Raw genomic sequence first — 20763 nt, forward strand, 5'->3', positions numbered from 1 at the left:
TATTCTTCTGTAAATCTAAAAAGTTCCTTTTCGTATAATTTCCGTCGGGTCCGTACTATAAGTACGATTTAGTACGATTTAATCTATTAAGTAGACTTTATCTATATTTAATCCTTTTCGCTAATTTAGTAACTATCTTAATTCGTTTCGCCAGTTCTATTAATTTAGTAACTTTAAAAAAAATTAGTAATTTAAAAAATTTTACGTAATATACTCTAATATACTCTAAGTACTATTCTATATATATATAATATTAATATATATTATTATTAATATACGTATTATTATACGCTATATTAGAGTATTATCTACGCGATTAATTTTATTAAATCGTCTAATTCTATAGTTAAATTTGAATTAACGTTAATACTCGTCGCCGTAGAACCTTACCGTCGCAACGTCGATTATTAGAACTTTTCTTTTTTTATACATATTACTATTAAACTAGTAGAACTAACGAAAAAGATTAAAATAGTTATTAAATTAATAGAATTTTAGCTGATTTTTAAGATAGTTACTAAATCGGCGGAATTTTAATTAATTTTTAAGATAGTTGCTAAATCGACGAAATTCTTAATTTCAGCCCTATTCGCAAGATCAGCAATTTAAAATTTAGTAGAAACTTTTCAGATTTGCATATACTCTTCTTAAAATCTTTTATATAAATTTAATCTTAAAATAGGCTTTATATATTAATCTAATTCGAGGTTTTTAAGTTAATATAATATCCTTATTTATATTAACTAGTCTCTTAAGATTTATCTCGTTTAAATATCTTATTCGACGATATTATAGCTCGATAGCTTTCTCGTTAAATATTAAACTTATTATTAAGACTTTTATATTCTTTTAAATAAGTATTAAAACCTTAACTATAGATTATAAGATACTAAGAATATAGATATTATTTACCTTCGAAGCGCTATTAATAAACTTGCTACTTTAAAGAATATAATAATTATTATTAAGAAAGATAATTTTAAATCCTTTTCATATAGTCTAACTAATTAAAAATAATTCGTATATAAAATTCGAAATATATAAGACTTTACTAACTTTTACGATATTACTAGATTTATTCTATAATAGCTATTTCATTTCGACTATATCGCGGCCCTACGTTTAAACGATAATTTTATCGACTATTATAATATTTATACGATATAGCTAATAATCGATAAACTTATTCTTATTAAAGAATATATAATTAGTATAGTCTAAGTTTATTATTTATTTATATATAATAGTAAATTAACTATTTATATATACTATATAGAAGAGAAAGTAAATTAAGAATTTATATAATAATTCGTTAATTATTTCGATATTCTCTAGAGAATTAAATAGAGAGTTAAGAATATTTTTAATCTCTCGACTTATCTTACTACTTAATTTTAGACTAATATTAAGCTAAGATATTAATTAATTTTCTATATTCTTTTATAGTTCTCGTAATTTAGCTATTTCGACTAAGAGATAATCGAGAGACTTAATTTTGAGCTCTTTATTTATTACTTCTTTATTTATTTTAGATATTAAGCTATTAACTAAGTAGTCTTAATACTCTTCGTCTTCTATAGTATCTCTATTATCGATTATAGTATAAATTATTACTAAAATATAAGTATAATTTTAGTTTATAAAATCGTTCGATCTATTAATTATATTAGCTATATTCACTTTAAACTTAAAATTCGAATTATTATTATTATTATTATTATTTCGAAATCGATTAAATATCTTTTCGTTATAAAGAATTCAGTAGCTATATAGTTAATATCTCTTCTTACTCTTATTTAATAGTAATAAGTACTTTAAATACTTAGATATATTATCTAATCTCTTATAATAAATACTATTTAGATTATTTAACGAGGGATTAAAGTTATAATTATTATTTTTATCGTTATTTCCACCTCGGCCTTATTCTAAAGTATTATTCTTATATTCTAAATTATTATTATCTTTAAAGATCTTCTTATTCTTCTATTTCTTATAATATTTCTTTATAATAACGATTATAACTTATTTCTTATTATCTCGCTTAAAGAAATAATCTTCTTCGTAAAGAAGTATAATAATTTTATTAAAGTCTAGTATATTATTAAGTTATAAGATAAGACGATATACGAAGTCCTTATACTTTTTATTTAAATTATTTAATAATAGAGTAATAAGAATTCATTTATCGATTAGAGCTTTTATACGCTTAAGATTCTTAGATTTTATATATATATTAGTAATATAAGTTTTAATCGAGTTATTGCTATTAATTATAGTAATATTCTATAGTTTCTATAACTTAATAAAGCGAAAAATAAATTCGAAGTTCATATAGTCGATTTAAAGTCTAATTTACCTTATTATAGCTACCTTCTTATCTTCTATTACTTCGACTAGTTTATTCTTATATATCGAGTAGATAAGTTTTAATACTTAATTATTAAGATTTTTTTAAATCTTTATATTAATATTATATCTTAAAACCTGCTAATTAATAAATCTCGATATAATAGTTCTTATATAGTAGGTTTTATTAGCTAATATATTTATAATAATAACTTTCTCTAATAGATCGTTTAAAAATAGTATTAATTCTTATTTTATTATATTTTATAGGCCGTAATACTTTAAGATACTCTTTATCTTCTTTAATTAAGATTAATAGTTTTTCTATTCTTTAAACTTTAAATTTTTTTAAATCTAAGTTAATATAGTTATATATATATTAAACGCCTATATAATTATCTTATATAACTATTTATAAAAGAAAGAATAAAAGAGTAGATAGAAAATATATAATAAGAATATAGAAATATTCGTTTAACTTTTATAATATTAAATTATTAAATAGATAAGTATTTCTAATTAATAATATAGAGATTACGATAGCGAAATTTCGAGCTTATAATCTATTAAAAATAGTATATACTTAATAATCTTAAATTATAAAGTATAGTTATTTATTATTATATTTTATAAAGAAGTATATAGAAAGGATGGAGGTAACTACCTATCTATGGTGTGAAGCCACGCTAAGGCTATTTACTATCATAAGAAGTAAACCAAAAACCCCCCCCCTCCAAACCAAAAAAAAACCCCCCCCCAAAAAATTTTCCCTCCCCCCCCCCCCCCCCCCACCCCAAATTTTTTTTCTCTTATTTTTTCCCTCTCCCCACTCCCCATATATTTTAAATAACACCCCCCCCCCCCACCCCAACCAAAAAAAATAATAAATTAAACTACCCTAAAACAAAATTAAAATAAAAATTTTTAAAAATTTTATTTAAAAAAAAAAAGAAAAAAAAAAAAAAAAAATCCACTTTCTTCCTAAAAAAAAAAAAAAAAAAAAAAAAAAAAAAAAAAAAATTTTAAAAACTACCAAAAACCACCCAAAAACCCCCCCCCCCCCCCGGAAAAAAAAAAAAAAAAAAAAAAAAAAAAAAAAAAAAAAAAAAAAAAAAAAAAACAAACCCCCCCCCCCCCCCCCTATAAAAAAAAAAAAAATTTTTTTTTTTTTTTTTTGAAAAAAAAAAAAAAATTATTTGCTTGCTTCCCTTTCTTTTTTTAACAATCCAAACTTTAAAAAAAATAAAAAAATAAAAAAAAATAAAAAAAAAAAAAAAATATTTATTTTTTAAAACAAAAAAAAAAAAAAAAAAAAAAAAAAAAAAAAAAAAAAAAAAAGAAAAAAAGGGGGAAAAAAAAAAAAAAAGAAAGCAAATCGGAAAAGGCAGCAGAGAAGCCACGGAATACTCGTATGTTCGCTACCGCTAGAGACGAAGGAATATTCTCTCTTTTCACCTTCAGCTTCTCTATCGACACGGCTATTCATTAGACACGTAATCGAGAAGCATGCTTGCATTAGAGATTGAAGCTGAAAGGTCTATATGTGACTTTGACAGTCTTTCCATTATTGCTTTCTAAGCTACCACTACCATTGCCTCAGTTATAAGGCTCCCAGTGCCAACTCCTCATAACGGTAATATGCAGAAACAATCCCTGACAACTTGCCTCTCGGATGTCTTGAGCTATAGATATGGGTACTCACCCAAGTACGAAGACTCAACTCCACTCTCGACACCAGCATCGCTGCACCAGTCAATGAACTTCAATTCCAACTCATCCTGCGGGCCGCTGCGCATCAACGCATCTCGACACTCTCGGGCGATCCTCCTCATGTCCTCATCCTTCTCCGGCCCCACGGTGAGGTTGATCCGAGCCTTGCCGAAATTGCGGAGTAGTTTGTTGAAGGATCAACTCGAGGCCTGTGAACGGTGGGATGAGTGAATCGCCTTTGAGTACCTCGGTGAGGTGCACGTCGAAAGACAAGCATAGGGATGACAGAGGTCTATGATCTGGTGTGTCAAACTTTCAGGGTTCGCCAAAGAAGAAGTCGCCGTCCAATGGGGACTTCTTCTTTGGGTAGGCACCAGAAGCCTCCTCCCTTAACAGCCAGATATGTTCCATTCTTATACTGTAAACTAAAACTTTGCCATCAGACCTATACTACACCACCAAAAAGATATCACCGCCACCGCCACCGCCACCGCCATCGACCACGAGATTGCTTGTGGATATTGTGCAATGATAACAGCTCGTGCAGAACCTCTCTTCTCCAGCTCCATCTAACACTTTCTCGCTGCATCGATGAGATGTCTTCGTAGCCTTATCCTGGTAGAATGCTATCACCCTCAAAGGAAAGTGAGTCGTAGGTCAGTCAGGTCCATCTCATGTCGGAGCCCCTGATGCATCATCGAATCCTGAAGCTTTTCCGCAACTGCCACCATTTCCGGATCATTTCCTGCTCCTGGGGTCAAGTTGATCTTGGCCCTGCCAACATGTGCGAGCAATTTCAATGGCTCCAATGCTTCTTCAAGCCCGTTGATGCGCGGCAGACCTCTGAGTTCGCGTCCTCGTGCTGAACAGGATCTGAAATTGCGACCGGCCGCTCGCTCCCAAGGCTCAGCATCTAGGTCGTAGAAATCCCTTCTCTGGACATCACTCCAAAATTCCATCTCTTCTTCCGTACGCTGGAATGGTCCATCGAGCACTTCCCCTCCGTATATGTGTTGAGGTGGGTTCGGCCTGCTGCCGTCTGCCATGCGATCTCGGTTCCTGAGTACAGGTTTGGGTCGATACTCTCGATCATACAAATCCACACGAACGTTCCTAAGACTGGGCTTGTTGCATAGAACCAAACAGAAGCCGAGCAGCGTATCGTAGAGGATTGGTTCCTCTTTCTTGAACCGTGTTGCCCAGAATTCAATCTGGACTTGCTTTGCCATGTGGAACGGAAAATGGCGCAACTCGCTGGGCACCGGGATGTTCACCCACTTGTAGCACCATTCTGAAGAGCTGAGTAGACCCTTTAGAAAGGTAAGTCCTCTAGCGGTTATCACTGCACGGAAGGCGCGGTTGTACGTGATCGCAGTACCCTCAATATACAGCTGGTGACTGACTCGGAGGATAGCAGTGTGGCACTTTTCACCATCGTCCCGATATTGTACTATGGATGCAATGCGGTCGGTAATGACTTTGTCGGCCCCCATCCAAATATCATAACCATTGACAGGGTTGAAGCTGTCGTAGTAGCCGTCGAAGACTTTGATCTCGGAAAGATTGGGCAGGAGGTGCTCTAGGATCTTGATGCGGACCTCGAGCGGTAGTCCCATCAGAAAGGACTTCAAGCCTGGTTCCATGATCGATAGGAGAAAGCCGGTTCTTTTGGCCTTGGAGATGGTCTGAATCTTGACGGATGATACTTTCTGGGCGTGTCGACTGTGGTGCGATGAGAGTTCAAAAGGTTGAAGGACGGTAGCACCAGCTTTACCCAAGGTTACAATGGTAAGCGTGGCGGATGGGGGTTAGTGGCTGATGGGAGCCGATTGGTCGGAGAAGTGGCAATTTCCTGAAAGGAGACGTGTCGGAAGACATACAATAAGTGTTAAAGACTGCTCGCTATTGAAGATGATAAGTTAGGCAGGCAGGCAAGCAAGCCAGCAAGTAAGCAAGGCGAAGGAGGGTAAATTAATGGCCACACTTACAAATGGAACAGATTTGCACCTTAGAGGGTGGGTTACCAGAGCTTCGCCTCGTTTGGAGTTGCCTCGATCTAATCTACCGTGAATAACACCAAAGTTTTATAGAGAAAATGTACTGCAAGGGCCGGTCATTGAAGGCCGGGATGGGAAAATCCTTGTCGCCCTTTTTCTCTAATCTAAAGGTGCCACTTGTCCAATCTGTTTCCTTCCGTCTATCCAAGCTGCAGAAATTGGGCCTCTATGTATCTCACGAGGACATTTCCAGATGCAGAGACCAAGCCTGGCATCTCACATTCTTTTCGTGCCATTCATTCATGCAACAAGTACGATTCAAATTCTTCCTCCACCAAAGCTCGCCTCGTTCTCCACTTGCCGCACCTCAGTCAAAAGCCCTCCCTTCTTTGATCGTGCGATTGTTGACCATCTGTCCAACATGGGTCGGCCAGAAATTCTGCCCTTTGCGACGGATAGCAACCCAAGCCTTGATGAATCTGAGAGCTTGTTCGGCTTGGACTGTGGACTTTGCACTAATCACGTCTGTGAGAAGCTCACGGTATTCTTCAAATGTGTTGAAGTATAGCTGGCCGGCAAACAGATGCAGCTCGTGCCGAAGTCTCTGCGTCAGGCTTTGCCAGCCGACCACAGAAGGACATGTTCGGCCAGGCGGTGCGAGATCCACAGCACGCAGGGATTTCGTGACGCGGGGCTCGTAGATATGCAGCTTGACTTTTGCAGAATTCGCGTGAATCTCATCGAAGAGCTCGTTGACTTCGTACTGTGAGACCAGAAGCAAGTTGGCAGGCTGGGCATACTGCTTGCTTGTGAGAACCCAGTTCACAGGACGAAGATAGCTATCGTAGTAGCCAGACTGCGGGCGGTCCACCGTCCGGGGGAAATCCGTGGTCACTCTTAGATGACCAAACAGCTCGGCTGCGATTGAATCTTTTGCTGATGTGTGACCGACAACGTCATGTGCTTGAGTAAACTGTTGGAAACTGAGATCGCTACCAGTGCGTACGAATTGTCGAAGCGAAATGTCCACCACACGTCTGACGGCCTTCACGTGGGGAGGGCGCTGTATCTGTGTCTCTTGTTCAACTTCATGGGCCACTTCTCGCTCATGCTCCTCGTGCATCGACGCGCCTGCTGAAATAGAGAGATCCACACTTCGCCAAATCGCGAGCAGCTTTTGTACAGTGGGATCAGAATCCTTTTGGCTAGAATCTATGACAGATAGGACGCCGCTGGTCTTGAGGGACGCAGGAGCGTAAAGATCCGTGAGGCGCTGCTCTTCTTTCTCTCTGAATGCCGATATAAAACCCTTCGTAGCATCCGTCTCGTTGGCTACGTCTTCAAGATTATCATATCTTTCCCTGAAGCGAGCCATCGTGTTTTGTCGGTGATGATGACTCAAGCCTTGCAGCACTCGCAGCGGCTGGGAGCGCTCAATGTTTAAGCAGCTCTGCTCAAGACTCCAGGCGACAACGTCGTAGCCATTAATATCGTTACCGTCCTTGCCAGTAACACCTATGATGCTCTGGTGGACTTCCGGCGGCGCCACAAACATCAACGACTGGCCTTGACCAAGCTTGCGAAGCCGCATACACGCTATGAAACTGTTAGGCTAAAAATTGAAACACTCATGGTTGGAAACTTGCCTTGGACGAGCTTGTCTTTCGCCAGTCTTGGGCCTAGAGTCACGGCCGCACGAGTATTCGTTGGCAGCTTTAGATCGGTCCCTCTGGTATGTACTTCATCGAGATAAACAAGGCATCGATCCATACGGGCTTGAAACGAGGAGGCTGTGAGTTTTTCGAGGTTGTTATCCCGGTTCAGTACCATGACATTGTCGTCTTTGTCGAAGAAGATGCCCGCGTCAGCATTGGGGATCATGGTCATCCAAGTCCTGACCAGCTCTTTGTTGGACACGTCCAGCACTTGCGCCCCAACGTCAATCAATACCCGCACATGGGGGTCGGCGTTGGTGATATCTTGGAGCAGTGCTTTGGTTGACACCTGCCGACCTTTCGAGTCTCTTGCACAGAAGTAGCGCAAATTCTCTTCTCGTACGACACAGTCCAGCACCTTTCCACTGGTATGCTGGAGATTCGGCAGATCTTGCTGTGTGATTGAAAGTGGAAGTAGGAAACGATTGTCGTTGGTCCCGCTGAAACCTGTGGTCAAATGCGGTCCTCCAACTTTAGCTGGCACATCCCAGCCAGATGTTGACAATTTCTCGTCAAACTCTTTGCCCTCTTTAGGGAAGACGACGTTGGCCAAGAAGTAGTCAGTAATCTTCTTACAGTGCCTCAAAGCCGGAAACAGTTCGTTGCTGCATTGATGGTCGTCCTCGAGGTTCACAGAGCTCCAGTCTTTTAGATGGCTTGGCAGATTGGTGCAGCGGTTGATCCACGCTCCGTACTCCAACGAAGGATCGTCGGCCTTCGAAAGCAGCTCAAAGCACTGCCTGATCTGTGGCTCGGACAGACCAGTATAATAGTATGATAGGCAAGTCAGGCCTATCGCAACATCGGGGTGCCCAAACTCAGCGCTCGGAGCAGGAACATCTTTAGCGCGATAAGGAACAGCCGATAAACAACGTGTGGGGTGCAAACCATAGTTAACAGACCATCTCTTTTCCCGCAGCACGAACAGCAGGATCCTGTAAGCGATCAGACCTCGAGTCAAGAGGAGGTTTTGTAGGAATGATGCTCCGCCACCATAGAAGCCTTTGATCACATCGGAGTCCTCTTTAGAGACGCGTACGTTTTGGATGAACTGTAGCACAGCCTCCTTCACCCGTGTCGGACATTGCTCGAAGCTCAAGGTAGGGAGGTGGCTTTCCAGCACGTCATCAGCCACCTTACTCATGAGTTTGTGGGCAATGGATTCCGAAAGTATTCTTATGGTGGGGAAGCTTGAACGCGTCCGATGGTTTATCTCTATGTGCCTATGGTCTGTCTTTTGAAGAATGATAGTGTGCTTCTCAATAAGGTCGAACATTGATTGTATTAAGAGCCAGCGGTCAGGCTGACCATCCATTAGTCTTTGAGAGCCCAGAGTGTAGATGAGCTGGAACTTGACATCGAGGATCTCATCGCTCTCATCTAAAAGATCTCGAGAGTTCGCCTCCAACCAGCTCTGTGATTGGAGGAGCGGGGCAGCGATCTCAAATTCTCCCGCCGTTAGCCGCTCGATTCCTATTAGCTTGAATGAGAGTATGTGTTCGGGCTGGGCAAGTAGAATGCCTTTGGAAGATTTACAAGTCTCCTGCAATACCTGGATTTGTCTAACCACCGCCGTGGTGATGTCAATCTTCCTGCTGAATGGCATATAATAGATGGCACGATCCAGTAAGCCCCCCAAACGCACGGTGAGGGTATCGCTCATTTGTTGAGCCAACGACTTGAGGACGATGACCCTTGACAGTCTACTGCCATTTGCGATTGCGACAGCAACAAGAGGGACGATCACAGAAGACTTTCCCTCTCCCTGTAATGACGTCAGCAGTTTGTTACACGCAAGAAATTTAGGGAACTAGACCATGTTTAGCTGTGTGAGAGAGCTCATAGACGATGACGGGCTCAGCATCTCGAGTGCCACTTGTGCCTGATTTGGTCGGATGAGAAGGTCGTTCTCTATTTCAATCAAAAGCCACTCAGGCCAACGAGAGGCTTCCCATCCGACACGCCCGACGTTTTCCAGCTCAGCAGACAGAGTCGGTACATCGTTCCGTTCGCCAGCAAGTACAAGTCGCCGGGCACGCTGAAGGATTGTGATTGCCTCCCCTAGCGCAAGGAGGCGGGACTTCCAGCACAAAGGTACTTTCAACACCGCGAAATTGGCTAAGATTGCAACGATAGAACGAATTGTGGGTCGCGGCCGAAGTCCCCCGGCCTCCAAGATCTGTGAAACTCGGTCCTTAGGGCCAAGGCTATCGCATATGCGCTCGAACATATCGGAAAAATACTCCTGACAACCTTGACCGTCTAGCAGAAGGTCTCTAAGCGAGCAGGGTAACGTGCCGGGAACGAGGCGCTCTTTGTGGTTACCAAATGCATCGAGGCTGGCTAGAAGCTCATCGCTGTACCGCTTGCGCATGGATGATTTTTTTCGTTCTGCGCCCAATGCTTTGACCAAGCTTTGGAGCTTTGGATTGGAGGTTGAAACTTGTGATATGCTTTCAATGGTTTTGACCTCACGCTTTTGGGACAGTGGGGGCGGCGCAGCCGACATGAGCATAGGCAACGTTGGTAGCAGAGGGGCAGCATCCAGTCTCAGATGGGCCTGCCACGTTTGCCAAACGTCAGCTCTGTACTGTTGAGTAGGTCGGTCTTCGTATATCCGATCCAGTATTGATTGAGCACGGCTTATATAATTCTGGAGCTCTCCATTCCTGGTCCAATGAGCGAAGAGAAGCTCAACCTCCAGGCTTGCAGCATGTATATCCAGCAGACTTGCACTTGCTGCCCTAGGAGGCTGGGGTACACTGCGAGGCCATTGGTCACTGTAGTGTTCTAAAACACTATCAGTCTGGACCTGTTTGTCGTCGTCGTAGGTTTGCTCTTCCGCTCGTCGGTCAGATGCACTCATGTGACTGGATGAAGACGTGAATTCTTTCATTTGTCGCTGGATAATGGGGCGCACTTCTGAAGAGAGGAAAGTGATGCCGTGAGTCAATGTAAACGACTGATGGGAAGGAGGGCTGCCAATTGCGCGCAGCTCCCGCGAGAAAGCGAATGCCAACAAGGTAGCCAACCGAGCGAGATCTGTAATGTCGCGGCCGTATGCTATCGTGGAGAAGAGAAAAAGCAATCGATAGGTGTCTTGTTGTTGCGAGCTGGATCGGCAAAGTTCCAGAAGGCTTGCCCACGAAGAAGCCCAAGAGACATCCAGCAATTCAGACAACGGCTTTGAAGACCCGAAGCGCGCCTCGAATCCAGATACTGTTCCCAGGGCTTGAAGCTCTTGCATCAGTCTCCTAGATACCTTGCATTTCTGGGGCCACTCTCGGACGAGTGATGCAATGCCATATGTCCTAGCTGCTCGCCCCCCCAATGGAGTGCGATCGCGAGCTTGGTATGTGACGTCCCATTGATTTTTGGCTACATTGCCACCAATTCTAGAGCCAAGAAAGCCAGAATCCCTGACCTTTGCACGATCCAAAAGGTCCTTGTCGCGACCAGCATACAGGTTCGAAGCTCCTTTGCTGTCTGGATAGAAAACGAGAAACCTATCTCCGGAAGCCAGAATCTGCTGGGCAAGCATCACGAAATCATCGTGTTGGGCCATCGTAGATAGCCGAGGGTTCCATTCGACTTGCTGCATCACTTTGAGATGCTTCGGGTAAAACTTACGGTCAGGCGTCAGCTCAGCGATCCATGTCAAAAGTCGAAGTATTTCCTCGTCCGCTGGTTTCGTCAAGCTTATGGACTGTTGTCGGAGACAAGCCAAAGCCTCTTCTGTTCCAGTGTTGCCAGTAAACGGATCAGGAAGCACGTATGATGTGACAGCATGAAGGTACGCTTTGTACAAAGTGCTCGTAATGTCTCCGGATCCTTGGAGACGCCGTAAGACCCCATCGATCTGATACCGGAACAGCCGGATTTTTCTGCCGCTAGTGTCCACTTTCACACTGACGTGGGAGCTGTTTTTTGAGATGGACACCTCCCCTTGGGGAATTAGCAGAAGACGGTCAAATTTCTTAGCCAGCCGACCGATCCCGCAAAGGACCAGCCGGCTCTTAAGCCCAATCATAGTCTCGAGGGCCTGGTCAGGATCCACGATACGACAAAGCTCATGACACTGGAAGTGGCCCTCTGTGTTCAAGAAAAATTGAAGATCAAATCTGGGTAAGTAGACATCAAGCCGCCCGTCAGAAGAGAGAAAAACAAGGGTATTTTCCCAGGTTTCCAATGCTCGGAATACGTCCATTGCTCTCCTGAAGGTAGCACTTCGTACATCAACCAGCGAAATGTCGCCTTGGGAAAGATGTGAAACATTATTCGGTTGGTATCCCAGGCGCCAGTTCTTCTTTACGCTAGTCCAACGCCGTTTTAGTGGTCTGAATTCGATTTCGTGGGATGACAGATCGAGCCAGTGAACGTAATCATTGATGAGTTTAGAAGGCATGTCACCCACGAAGACAGCATGGGGCACATATTCCAAGATTTGCGAACCTTGACGGAGCTTAACCACGACTTTCCCTTCACGTACGGTGAAATAGGCCAGATAGCCATGAATCTCCTGGGCTGTCATGTAGAGCATTCCGGGCATGTCCGCGGCGAAGACATTTAGAAGCTGGGATCCAAAGACTCTTCGATAAGTTTCGCTGCTAAGGTATTCCCTTGGAAGTCGACCCAGTGGTCTTCCATCCACCAACAACTCTCCGTCTAGAACATTGTAATGCACCGTTTGCGAGGCGCAGCCGGAGGATGCTTTTGTTCGTGTTGTTACCCATCGCTCGTTTGGACCAGACAGAGCGTTCCAGCTGTTCGACGCAGATTGAAAGCCAGGCCAGACCTTCGATATTCCTCGGTCGAGGCCTTGATTGGTGCCTGTCATGACAAGGCCAAGAGCAATGCTGTGAAGGGCATGCGTGAGGTTTAGATCGTGTAAGTACATGCGACGTGTGTACGGCGATAAAGATGTGGCGTCGCCCAGGACATTTTCTCGAACCAGCACGCAGCTGATGACCCACGTACTCAGATCGCTGTCGCTGTCCAACACTTGTGGGATGTAATGACTGTCAACGTCGTAGGTCAATTTGCAAAGCATGGCAGCCTTCAGCAGGCGGTGTTGGAGGTTCTGAACCTGAGCGTCTTTGGTAGCTTCGTGCAGAAGACTCCGCAATGCTCCCATCCACTGTTGAGTAATTCCGCGGATACGTCTCAACAATTCCAGAGCCAGTGAGACGACGCTATTATCTGGGGTAAGAGAAAGCGTCCGAAGTGTAACGTTGACCAGAAGCAACATGAAATAGTCACTTTTCCAGTTTGCCTCCACAGTGTCCAAACTTACCCGGATCTTAGCCAAGAGCTCTTCGCAGAATGGCTGGTTGCCAAGAATGCGGTGCGAGATTCTGTGCACATTGTCCCCACTGGACCCCGCTTGATAAGCAGCGTGCAAAAACAGTGTCGATACAGCTTCGGTATTAAAGCTTAAATTGGAGGCGCTCAGCTCGCGTTGAATATTGACCCATTGGGTTTGTTCACCGTCTGCGCGCAAGGACCCAAAGCTAATAAACTCATGGAGACTCAACGCAGGGGAGCAAATGTCCTGCTTTGCCAGAACATGGTTCTGTGCATGATCTGTTGAATCGACAGCAAATTGCAAGTTTGAGTAAGGACCATCGGGAAGCGGCTGGATACACTTATGCTCGAGGCTTGGCTTGTTGGACTGCTCTTTCACCCAACTCAACTGTGTTTTGTCTAGCATTTCGTACTGTAACGCATTGTTACTGTAGATCTCATCATAGCGAACGGGGAACCCGAGAGTGTAGTGTGTCTTCTCGAAGGACTTCACCGTCGATGCTAGTACCATACGTGACGACTTCTCTTGGCTGTAGCTCCGAAGCCCAGAGTAAGAATGCAAGGTATCGGCGTGGATTTCACCACGATTCCACTGGGGCCTCCCAATGTCATGCGTCAGCATCCATGTAAGATTACGCCAAGCGACGAAACCTGCCGGACAGTCAAGCTCGAACACAGCGGACATGCAGGAATACTGGTCTGTAGGCAGCGGCCACTCGTATTTGGAAATTCTAGTATTTTTTGCTTGGCTTTTGAGATCGCATTTCTTGCAAGGCACATTGTGCACCCAAACGCTGATTTCCATGATGTATTGGCACTCAAGTGCCTCCGCCTCGGAAATGAGCCGGCGATACCTATCCGAAGCTTCCACCCATTCCGACTTCTTGGCCGCCCTCTTTTTTGAGGCTTCTGCTTCAATCCGCGCCCTCAAAGCCTGGTGTGGGGCGGAAATAGCATAATACGCCACCGCAAAGGATCTGCTTCCGGGATCGGAGAAGATGGAGGGATTCTCTTGCCTCGCGTGGGCATGGCGGAATGTGATGTACTGCTCCACTTTGTGCAGACGCTGCATATGGCCCCGTTGGGGTAATAGTAGCGGGTAGAACAGGTCGTTAGAGACCACCGGAGAATACTGCTTGAGTAGGGGGAAGAGATTGATTGCCAAGCGGTCGACCGCATGCCAGAGCTCCGCAATAATGAGTAACATTATCGAAAGCTGCTCTGGTGCGTCGACGTAGGCTGTTTCCGATTTGTGCCAGTAGCTTTCTCCTAGAGTGGCAAGTGCCATGCAGTCCTCAGGAGCTGGGGGGCACGAGTCGAACTTTGCAACCCAGGGAGGAAGAGAAATCGTAACCCAGCTTTCAAACTCGGCCAGCACGAAGACAAGCTCTTCCCCCGCAGCACTGCTCGTATCAAGACTTGGAAGTCCTCGAGACGATCCCAGCCAAGGTTGACAATCTGGAGCAAAGGATTTTGCGGAGGCAGCTTTGTTTTGGCCGTACGCCAATGTCGCGTCCAAGTATAGTCTACTCACACTCAAAGAGAGTGCTGCATCGCGGGCAAAAGATGATTTCTGGACTGTCGTTGGGCGGTCGGCGTCCAATCTCCGCACCTCGGCCCACTGCACGCTCTGTTGGGCCCTAACACGCTGGCAGGTATCCAAAGCCTCCTCCTGGACGAAGCCAAAGGTATGTGGACCTAGCTTATGCACACGACGAGCGATCTTGGCCAGAACGGCATGACACGTATCCACTGGCTCATCCATACGCACTGCCATGGACGCAATCTCTGACATCAGATATATCATGAAATTTTTATACTGGATGTTCCCCTCTTCTGTCAGTAATTCTCGGCACAATGTAGTCTGTATGGTGACCCGTATAGCAAGCCAAAGGGGCGATCGTCGCCAAGGCAGGAGAGCGTTGCTCCACAAAACGTCGTCTCTTGTTCGTTTAGTGATTCGCTGTGCTTGGACCGACTCTCCCACGGAAGCTAGGATGGCCATGAGCATGTCGCTTACAAGTCCTGGATGAGCAGTGTCTCGAATCTCCGCCATCTTAGAACCCGCCTTATGAGATTGAGGCATCATTTCGTCGACAACCTCCATGTCTAGCTTGCTTAATGCAGCAGCCAGTTCGTTGTGGAATCGAGGGTCATGGAAGGTCGAGACATGGACAGCACGGGCATGGGCGGGAAATGTGCAAAGTAGACTTCCTTTGCATCCCATGACGGCACCAGCAGAGGGAGAAGCCTCGAAGCATTCAAATATAACCGTTTCCTTGGTCCTTCGCAAGATGAGCATTGCATTCTGAGCTTTGATCGGTACGATGAGAACATCTGCGAAGATGAGATTAGCGAGAGAGGCAGCAAAGGTTGTGGCAGCTAGACACAAACACACCTTTTACTCTCAGCTCCACAAACAGACGCGTGAGAACATCCGCAGACAAAGTGTCTGTGGAGACCACGGTAGCACAACGCAAGAGCATGGTCTTGATGACGTCCCCGGCGTTGTTGAATGCAGACAGGGGGCCATAATTGTCTCGCCGGTATTGACGCCAATAGGCATCCAATTTCGATGAGAGGAGCCCGAGTAAATGTTGTCCAGCGGCACGAGAGGTCTTCGAATTGTCCGCTTCCTGGGGCAGTCTAGGTGGTAAGATGACATGGTTGATGATAAACTCTAAGGATTCTGCAGGATAGAGAGCCATGGCCGTGAGCTGTGCCAACACAACGGCCGGCCAAAGATCTACTGGTGGCTCAATGAATTTTGTAAAGTGGAAAGTGAGAAAAGCAGAAAGTGTGGGCTATGCCAGGTCGTATCAGAGACAGAATTCTTTGGTGAGAAGACGGTGACCGCTTTTTGAGCGACTGCGGACCGAGGTGATGCACTGGCCCGATGAGGTCCGTCAAATTGTAATGCGAGTGAGCAGCAGTTGTCGCTGATGCCGGATCGCCATGAAAATGAGACTGTGTGTGATGCAACTGTAATGTGAGAAGGAGGCGATCCAATGTGTGTAGAAGTATTGAAGTGGTCAGGCAAGGCCTAGAGTCCAACATAAAAACTTGGCTCTCCTTCACACCACAACTGACAATGCGCGGATTGATGCTATCTGGTCAAAACTGTTCTCGACCACTGTACAAATAAAGCATTCCCAAGAGCTCTTGGTAAGTATTGTCGCAACCCGGCCGCTTGGGCCTGTGTCTCATGAGCAAACGCGTTTCCCTGTTCTTGATCAAGCATTAGATGCTGGAATCCTTGTCCGTTCCAGGGGCCCGTTCCAGGGCCTCATGTACTGACATGGCTATGTCGGGCAGTTCTGTTGCAGGGAGGAAAGAGAAGCCTTGTGCGGGGCCGCGGGCAACAGCAGATACGTACTTCCCAAATGCAGCCAAGCAAACCTACACCGCATCGAGACTGCATGTCCATGCCACACTCTGACACGGAAAAGTTGCCGTTTCTCGGCTGGAAGAGCTCTGGCATCCTAACCAGGAGCCCGACGCAGGTATCCCCATCCTCATTGTCAGAAGCCGACCCCATCTAACGCACCCAGAGCCGTCCACACAACCGTATCCCTCCTCAATCACCAGCACACATAGTCTCTGTCACTCTCCCGCTCTATCCTTGTTCCAAACGACCATACCGCCGTGCCGACGCTCTTCCAAAGCCTTGCCCACGGCTTATACTCCACCTCTTATCCGATGCATCTTCCTCCGCCACCCCATCCCTGCCCCAAACCCACAGCCTTCAAGCATGATCTCTAGGCAGTACATAAAACCATTTCTATATCCCATATACGCTCAGTCTGCTTCACATCAGACGCCATTGGAGGAGCGGAGGCATATGGAGTGTCCGATGGAGAGCAACTGATCGTTGTGGCTGTCTGGAGAAAGCTGGTTTTTTGTTGGGTTGGGAAGAGAGGGTATTATTGGTTGTAGGAATTGCTTGGGGATGATGCCGGCGAGGCGGATGAGGACGTGGTGGTGCGGTGGTATGGCTATCCATTAGTGAAGGGAATCGGAATGACTGAGGCGGAGAGGAGTTGAGGGGAAAGGATGGGAAGCCTGGACGGCAAGCTGTCGATGCAGAGAGAATTGGAGGTATCAGCGCATAAGCATTCGCTGTGCATGACGGAAACTGCACAAGAACGAGCGTTGGAGAGCGCGCAGACTTCCTCGTCGATGCTGCTTCTCTCAGAGTTCCGAGAAATGTTGACCCTCGTAACCTTGTAACATTTCAAACGGCTGGTCTTGGCGCCAAGCTCATGCCAATTGACCAATCATGTCCAATCGAGCCTTCCACCCATTATTGCATGGGACACCTTTGTATAGAACCTTCATGTGCACGTGAGACCTATCAAGATTGGGGACATTTCCCCTGAATTAGCAAATTAGGCATTACAGCTATGGATATGTACATTGAACCGTCGCATCATCAACGTGCACGCTTTTGCTTGACATTCAACCACCGCTGCTATCCTCGTTTATGTAGTGTGACTTGTCTCGGCTCAGGAAAGAATGACCTCCGCCGGGCCAGCAAGAGTACCGAAGCTCGACAGCTGATCCTCCGTCAATGCATCAGCAGTGGGGAAGGTCGTAAGCACAGCAAACGCTGCTCCAGCTGCTCCCTCAGGGACAGGGATGGTAGCACAACCAGTACCGCAGCTTGTGACTTCGGTGTAGGTAACGTTCGTGACCATGTTGATCAAACCAATGTAGAGAGGTGTGCCAGGCGCCACCTCGACGAAGAATGTCGAGGGATCATAGATGAACTTGAGCAATGTTCCGGCAGGAGTCGGAGGCTGAAGGTTTGAAGGTGGCATGGGCGACTCGAGTGTCAGCTTGGGTAGGATAGGAAGAGGTAGCTGCTGTGGGCACTCGACGATGAACATCTGAGCGAGGTTGTACGCGAAAACGGCTGTCAGAGCGGTATCGAAGGACGTAGGGAATGGTGAAGCACCAACACCGGCTCGGAGATATGAATCGTGGCGAGCTTCAACAGTGAGAATGCTGGCTGAAGCGACCTCTAGCATTGGGTCATCCGTGAGAAGTTCTGCGCCCCCAAGGTATGCACCGATGCCGACGGAGGTGATCATGTTGGCCAGGTCGACGAAGGAGGTGGGGGAGTCGTAGGGAAACTTGTAACTGCATGTTGGGACAGGGGTGTAGCCGGCGTTCTCGAGGATGGCGCTGATGGTAGCGGAGTGGGTTGCTTCATGCTGTCAGAGACTCTCGTTAGCACTGCTTCAGTAGATGGTAGGGCATCGTAAGACAGCGTACCGAAGCAATCACGCCAACGTTCTCACGGAAGCCAGCGGGGAAGCCAGCTGCAGTGTACTCAGCATCCATAAAGTTTTCATAACCACCGGTATACAAGGCGAGCTCGAGGTGTTCCAGGTACAGAGCTAATTGCAGGACGGACTCGTCGGTAGCACTGTCGACCGGTGGCAGCGTATTGACCCTCTTCTCGACTGGAGCGGCTACGGCCGAGGCCAGGAGACTCGCTAGGCAAGCAAAGGTGAGGCGCATGTTGGCGTTGGCGGTTTCAGTGGTTTAGGTATATCTCGGTGAATGGAGTTGCTAGGCGTTGAATGTCTAGAGACCGGTTCCTGCAGGAGGAGAGGGCAGTATATGAAGCTCTTGTTCCCCGCACTCGTTCCTTCCCCATGTTTGCCTCCGTCACTCTGCACGACCTTCATCCCGCCCTCTTTTTCTCTCTTGAAGTTGACATCATGACATTTGTACGGCTAGGCAGGAGCGGGCAACGTGGTCTATTGTCCATTGCGAGAGTTTAGTGGTGGGCAAGTGCAACTACCTAGATCTCGTCCATCGCAAGGCTGCGTGCCACCAACCTTCAATGGTTTGTCATAGCGTCGATGGCGTGGCGGAGCAAGGTATGCGATTCGCTGGAGAATGTCCGGATGTTGATGCTGCCGGATGCAAAAGCAGAGATGGGAGTGCGGGGAAATGAAGGGCTCACAGCTCGGCAGGGGTGAAAAAAAGTTCGGCAGGGGTGAGTAGATGCTAAGTATATGCACCTCGTCCGGGGTGAAAGGGTACACTCAGCATATGCCAGCACCTCATCGGGGGTGAAGAAAATTAAATTCAGTCCAGCGACATTGGCTCGCGCGAGGTAACTTACCCACAATAGAAGCATATACTTAGCATATGCTTCGCTTTTATCATATAATACTGATTTCTTAAATCTAATTTACGACCTCTCGGCCTTGATAGTTCCGGAACCCATTACGCGCTTTACTTCCAGTATAGTTTTATTATACAATTAGTAGATCACGGAGGTCTTCGCGGCGGGGACGTGTAGGATAGGCGGTTGAGGTATATGCATAGTATATGCCTGTATCCCCCTCTAAAGTGCCAACATTATTTTAAACCCGGCCCGAGTTCATCCGAGGTAAAACGGATACGTTTAGCATATGCTATAAATTCATTCGGGGTGAAGTAAGCATATGCCGAAGCTTCCCCTGCCGAACTTTTTTTCACCCTGCCGAGCTGTAACCCGGGAAAGGAACATTATTGTCTACCAAGAAGTCACCACACTAGCGACGCACGCTAGAAATACATTTTGCCACCCTCTCACGAGAACAACAATATTGTCTGCGCCAGTATTTAATGATCAATTCTGATGCCCCATAGAGCGGTTTTATATGAAAAGACTGCACGTATAGCGAACTGGTTGTCGTTCGTTTTGGCCAGCTCGGCGGCTCCTCATTCTACCTGGAAAGCAGCTTCTCTTCGTTTTCGACTACTCCACCACTTTGCCCGTGTGGAAGTCATTGGCTCTTACGCACTCATGATGTCAATGAGAACGAAAGATTTAAAACTATCTTTCTGTTTTGGCCATATGGAGGTGTCATGACTACGTGGACAACCAGCTCGAACCGTAAATGGTATTCGTGCACGCAGCAAGGCGACCCTCCCTGATCGCAGGGCCGCAGATGATGCAGCTCGGCATTATTGTACCACCACATCGACCTTTTTAACAACAACAAAAGATCTGTTCCCTGTGACATGGTCTTCGTTGATATTGACACTGCTCTGCTCTTTCGATGGCCCTCCTCTCTTCACTTTCGAGTGTACCTGCACTTTCGGTATGGATATCACCTAGTCACTCGATGACCACCGTCGAAGACCATGGACACCCACCAATTGCCTGTACAATGGAGATTCCCGTATTTCCAGGAGCTCTCTTACCCTGGTATCTCCTGATGTGACTAAGGAACGAGTTCGTCAGCCAATATGATTTTGTATCGTGATATCGCGGGAGTATCATACTCGAAGGTACACTCGAAGGTACACACATGCAGCATGCAAGTGTTCGATCTTACCACTCCTACACCACTCGTACTCGCTTGCACATGCCGAGAATGAAGCGAGTGCCGAATTTCAAAGAGTGCTAGTGGAGGATCCAAGCTTCTAAGATTGCGCCACTCCCGCCGCTTCCCGGTATGCCCACTCCCAAGAGGGAGAATTGGATATTTGGATGAACATGGGAAGGGTGGTGAGGGCGATGGTTCAATGGCAAAGGTTCTCATGCTGCACGTGACAGGAATCTGCGGTGATCTGCCCGATGCTTCCAATTCCGTTTGATGGGTTATCTAGACGCAGCCACTGCAGCAGGCTAAGAGATTAAGATAGGATTCGTCCACCTATCAGAATTGCACTCTGCTCCT

The 20763-nt window shown here is 45.7% G+C and overlaps 4 protein-coding genes across 4 annotated transcripts; all 4 read right to left on the bottom strand.

The window, feature by feature from the left end:
* Positions 1-4694: 4694 nt before the first annotated feature.
* HO173_006926 (uncharacterized protein) lies at positions 4695-5702 on the bottom strand (the record flags this gene model as incomplete). Its single annotated transcript, XM_037308832.1, has 1 exon — positions 4695-5702. One exon carries the CDS (start codon positions 5700-5702, stop codon positions 4695-4697), a length of 1008 nt encoding a protein of 335 aa, XP_037164377.1.
* A 721-nt stretch (positions 5703-6423) lies between these two features.
* Positions 6424-7611, bottom strand: HO173_006927 (uncharacterized protein; the record flags this gene model as incomplete). Its single annotated transcript, XM_037308833.1, has 1 exon — positions 6424-7611. The coding sequence occupies one exon, from the start codon at positions 7609-7611 to the stop codon at positions 6424-6426; it is 1188 nt and encodes a 395-aa protein (XP_037164378.1).
* A 41-nt stretch (positions 7612-7652) lies between these two features.
* HO173_006928 (uncharacterized protein) lies at positions 7653-15783 on the bottom strand (the record flags this gene model as incomplete). The annotated part of the gene is made up of 3 exons (XM_037308834.1): positions 7653-9536; positions 9588-15412; positions 15474-15783. 3 exons carry the CDS (start codon positions 15781-15783, stop codon positions 7653-7655), a joined length of 8019 nt encoding a protein of 2672 aa, XP_037164379.1.
* Positions 15784-17580: 1797 nt separating this feature from the next.
* HO173_006929 (uncharacterized protein) lies at positions 17581-18601 on the bottom strand (the record flags this gene model as incomplete). The annotated part of the gene is made up of 2 exons (XM_037308835.1): positions 17581-18291; positions 18353-18601. The coding sequence occupies 2 exons, from the start codon at positions 18599-18601 to the stop codon at positions 17581-17583; spliced, it is 960 nt and encodes a 319-aa protein (XP_037164380.1).
* Between the last annotated feature and the right edge of the window lie 2162 nt (positions 18602-20763).

This window comes from Letharia columbiana (genome assembly GCF_014066305.1).
Source record: "Letharia columbiana isolate WasteWater2 chromosome Unknown Sc0000021_s0, whole genome shotgun sequence".
NCBI lineage: Eukaryota > Fungi > Ascomycota > Lecanoromycetes > Lecanorales > Parmeliaceae > Letharia > Letharia columbiana.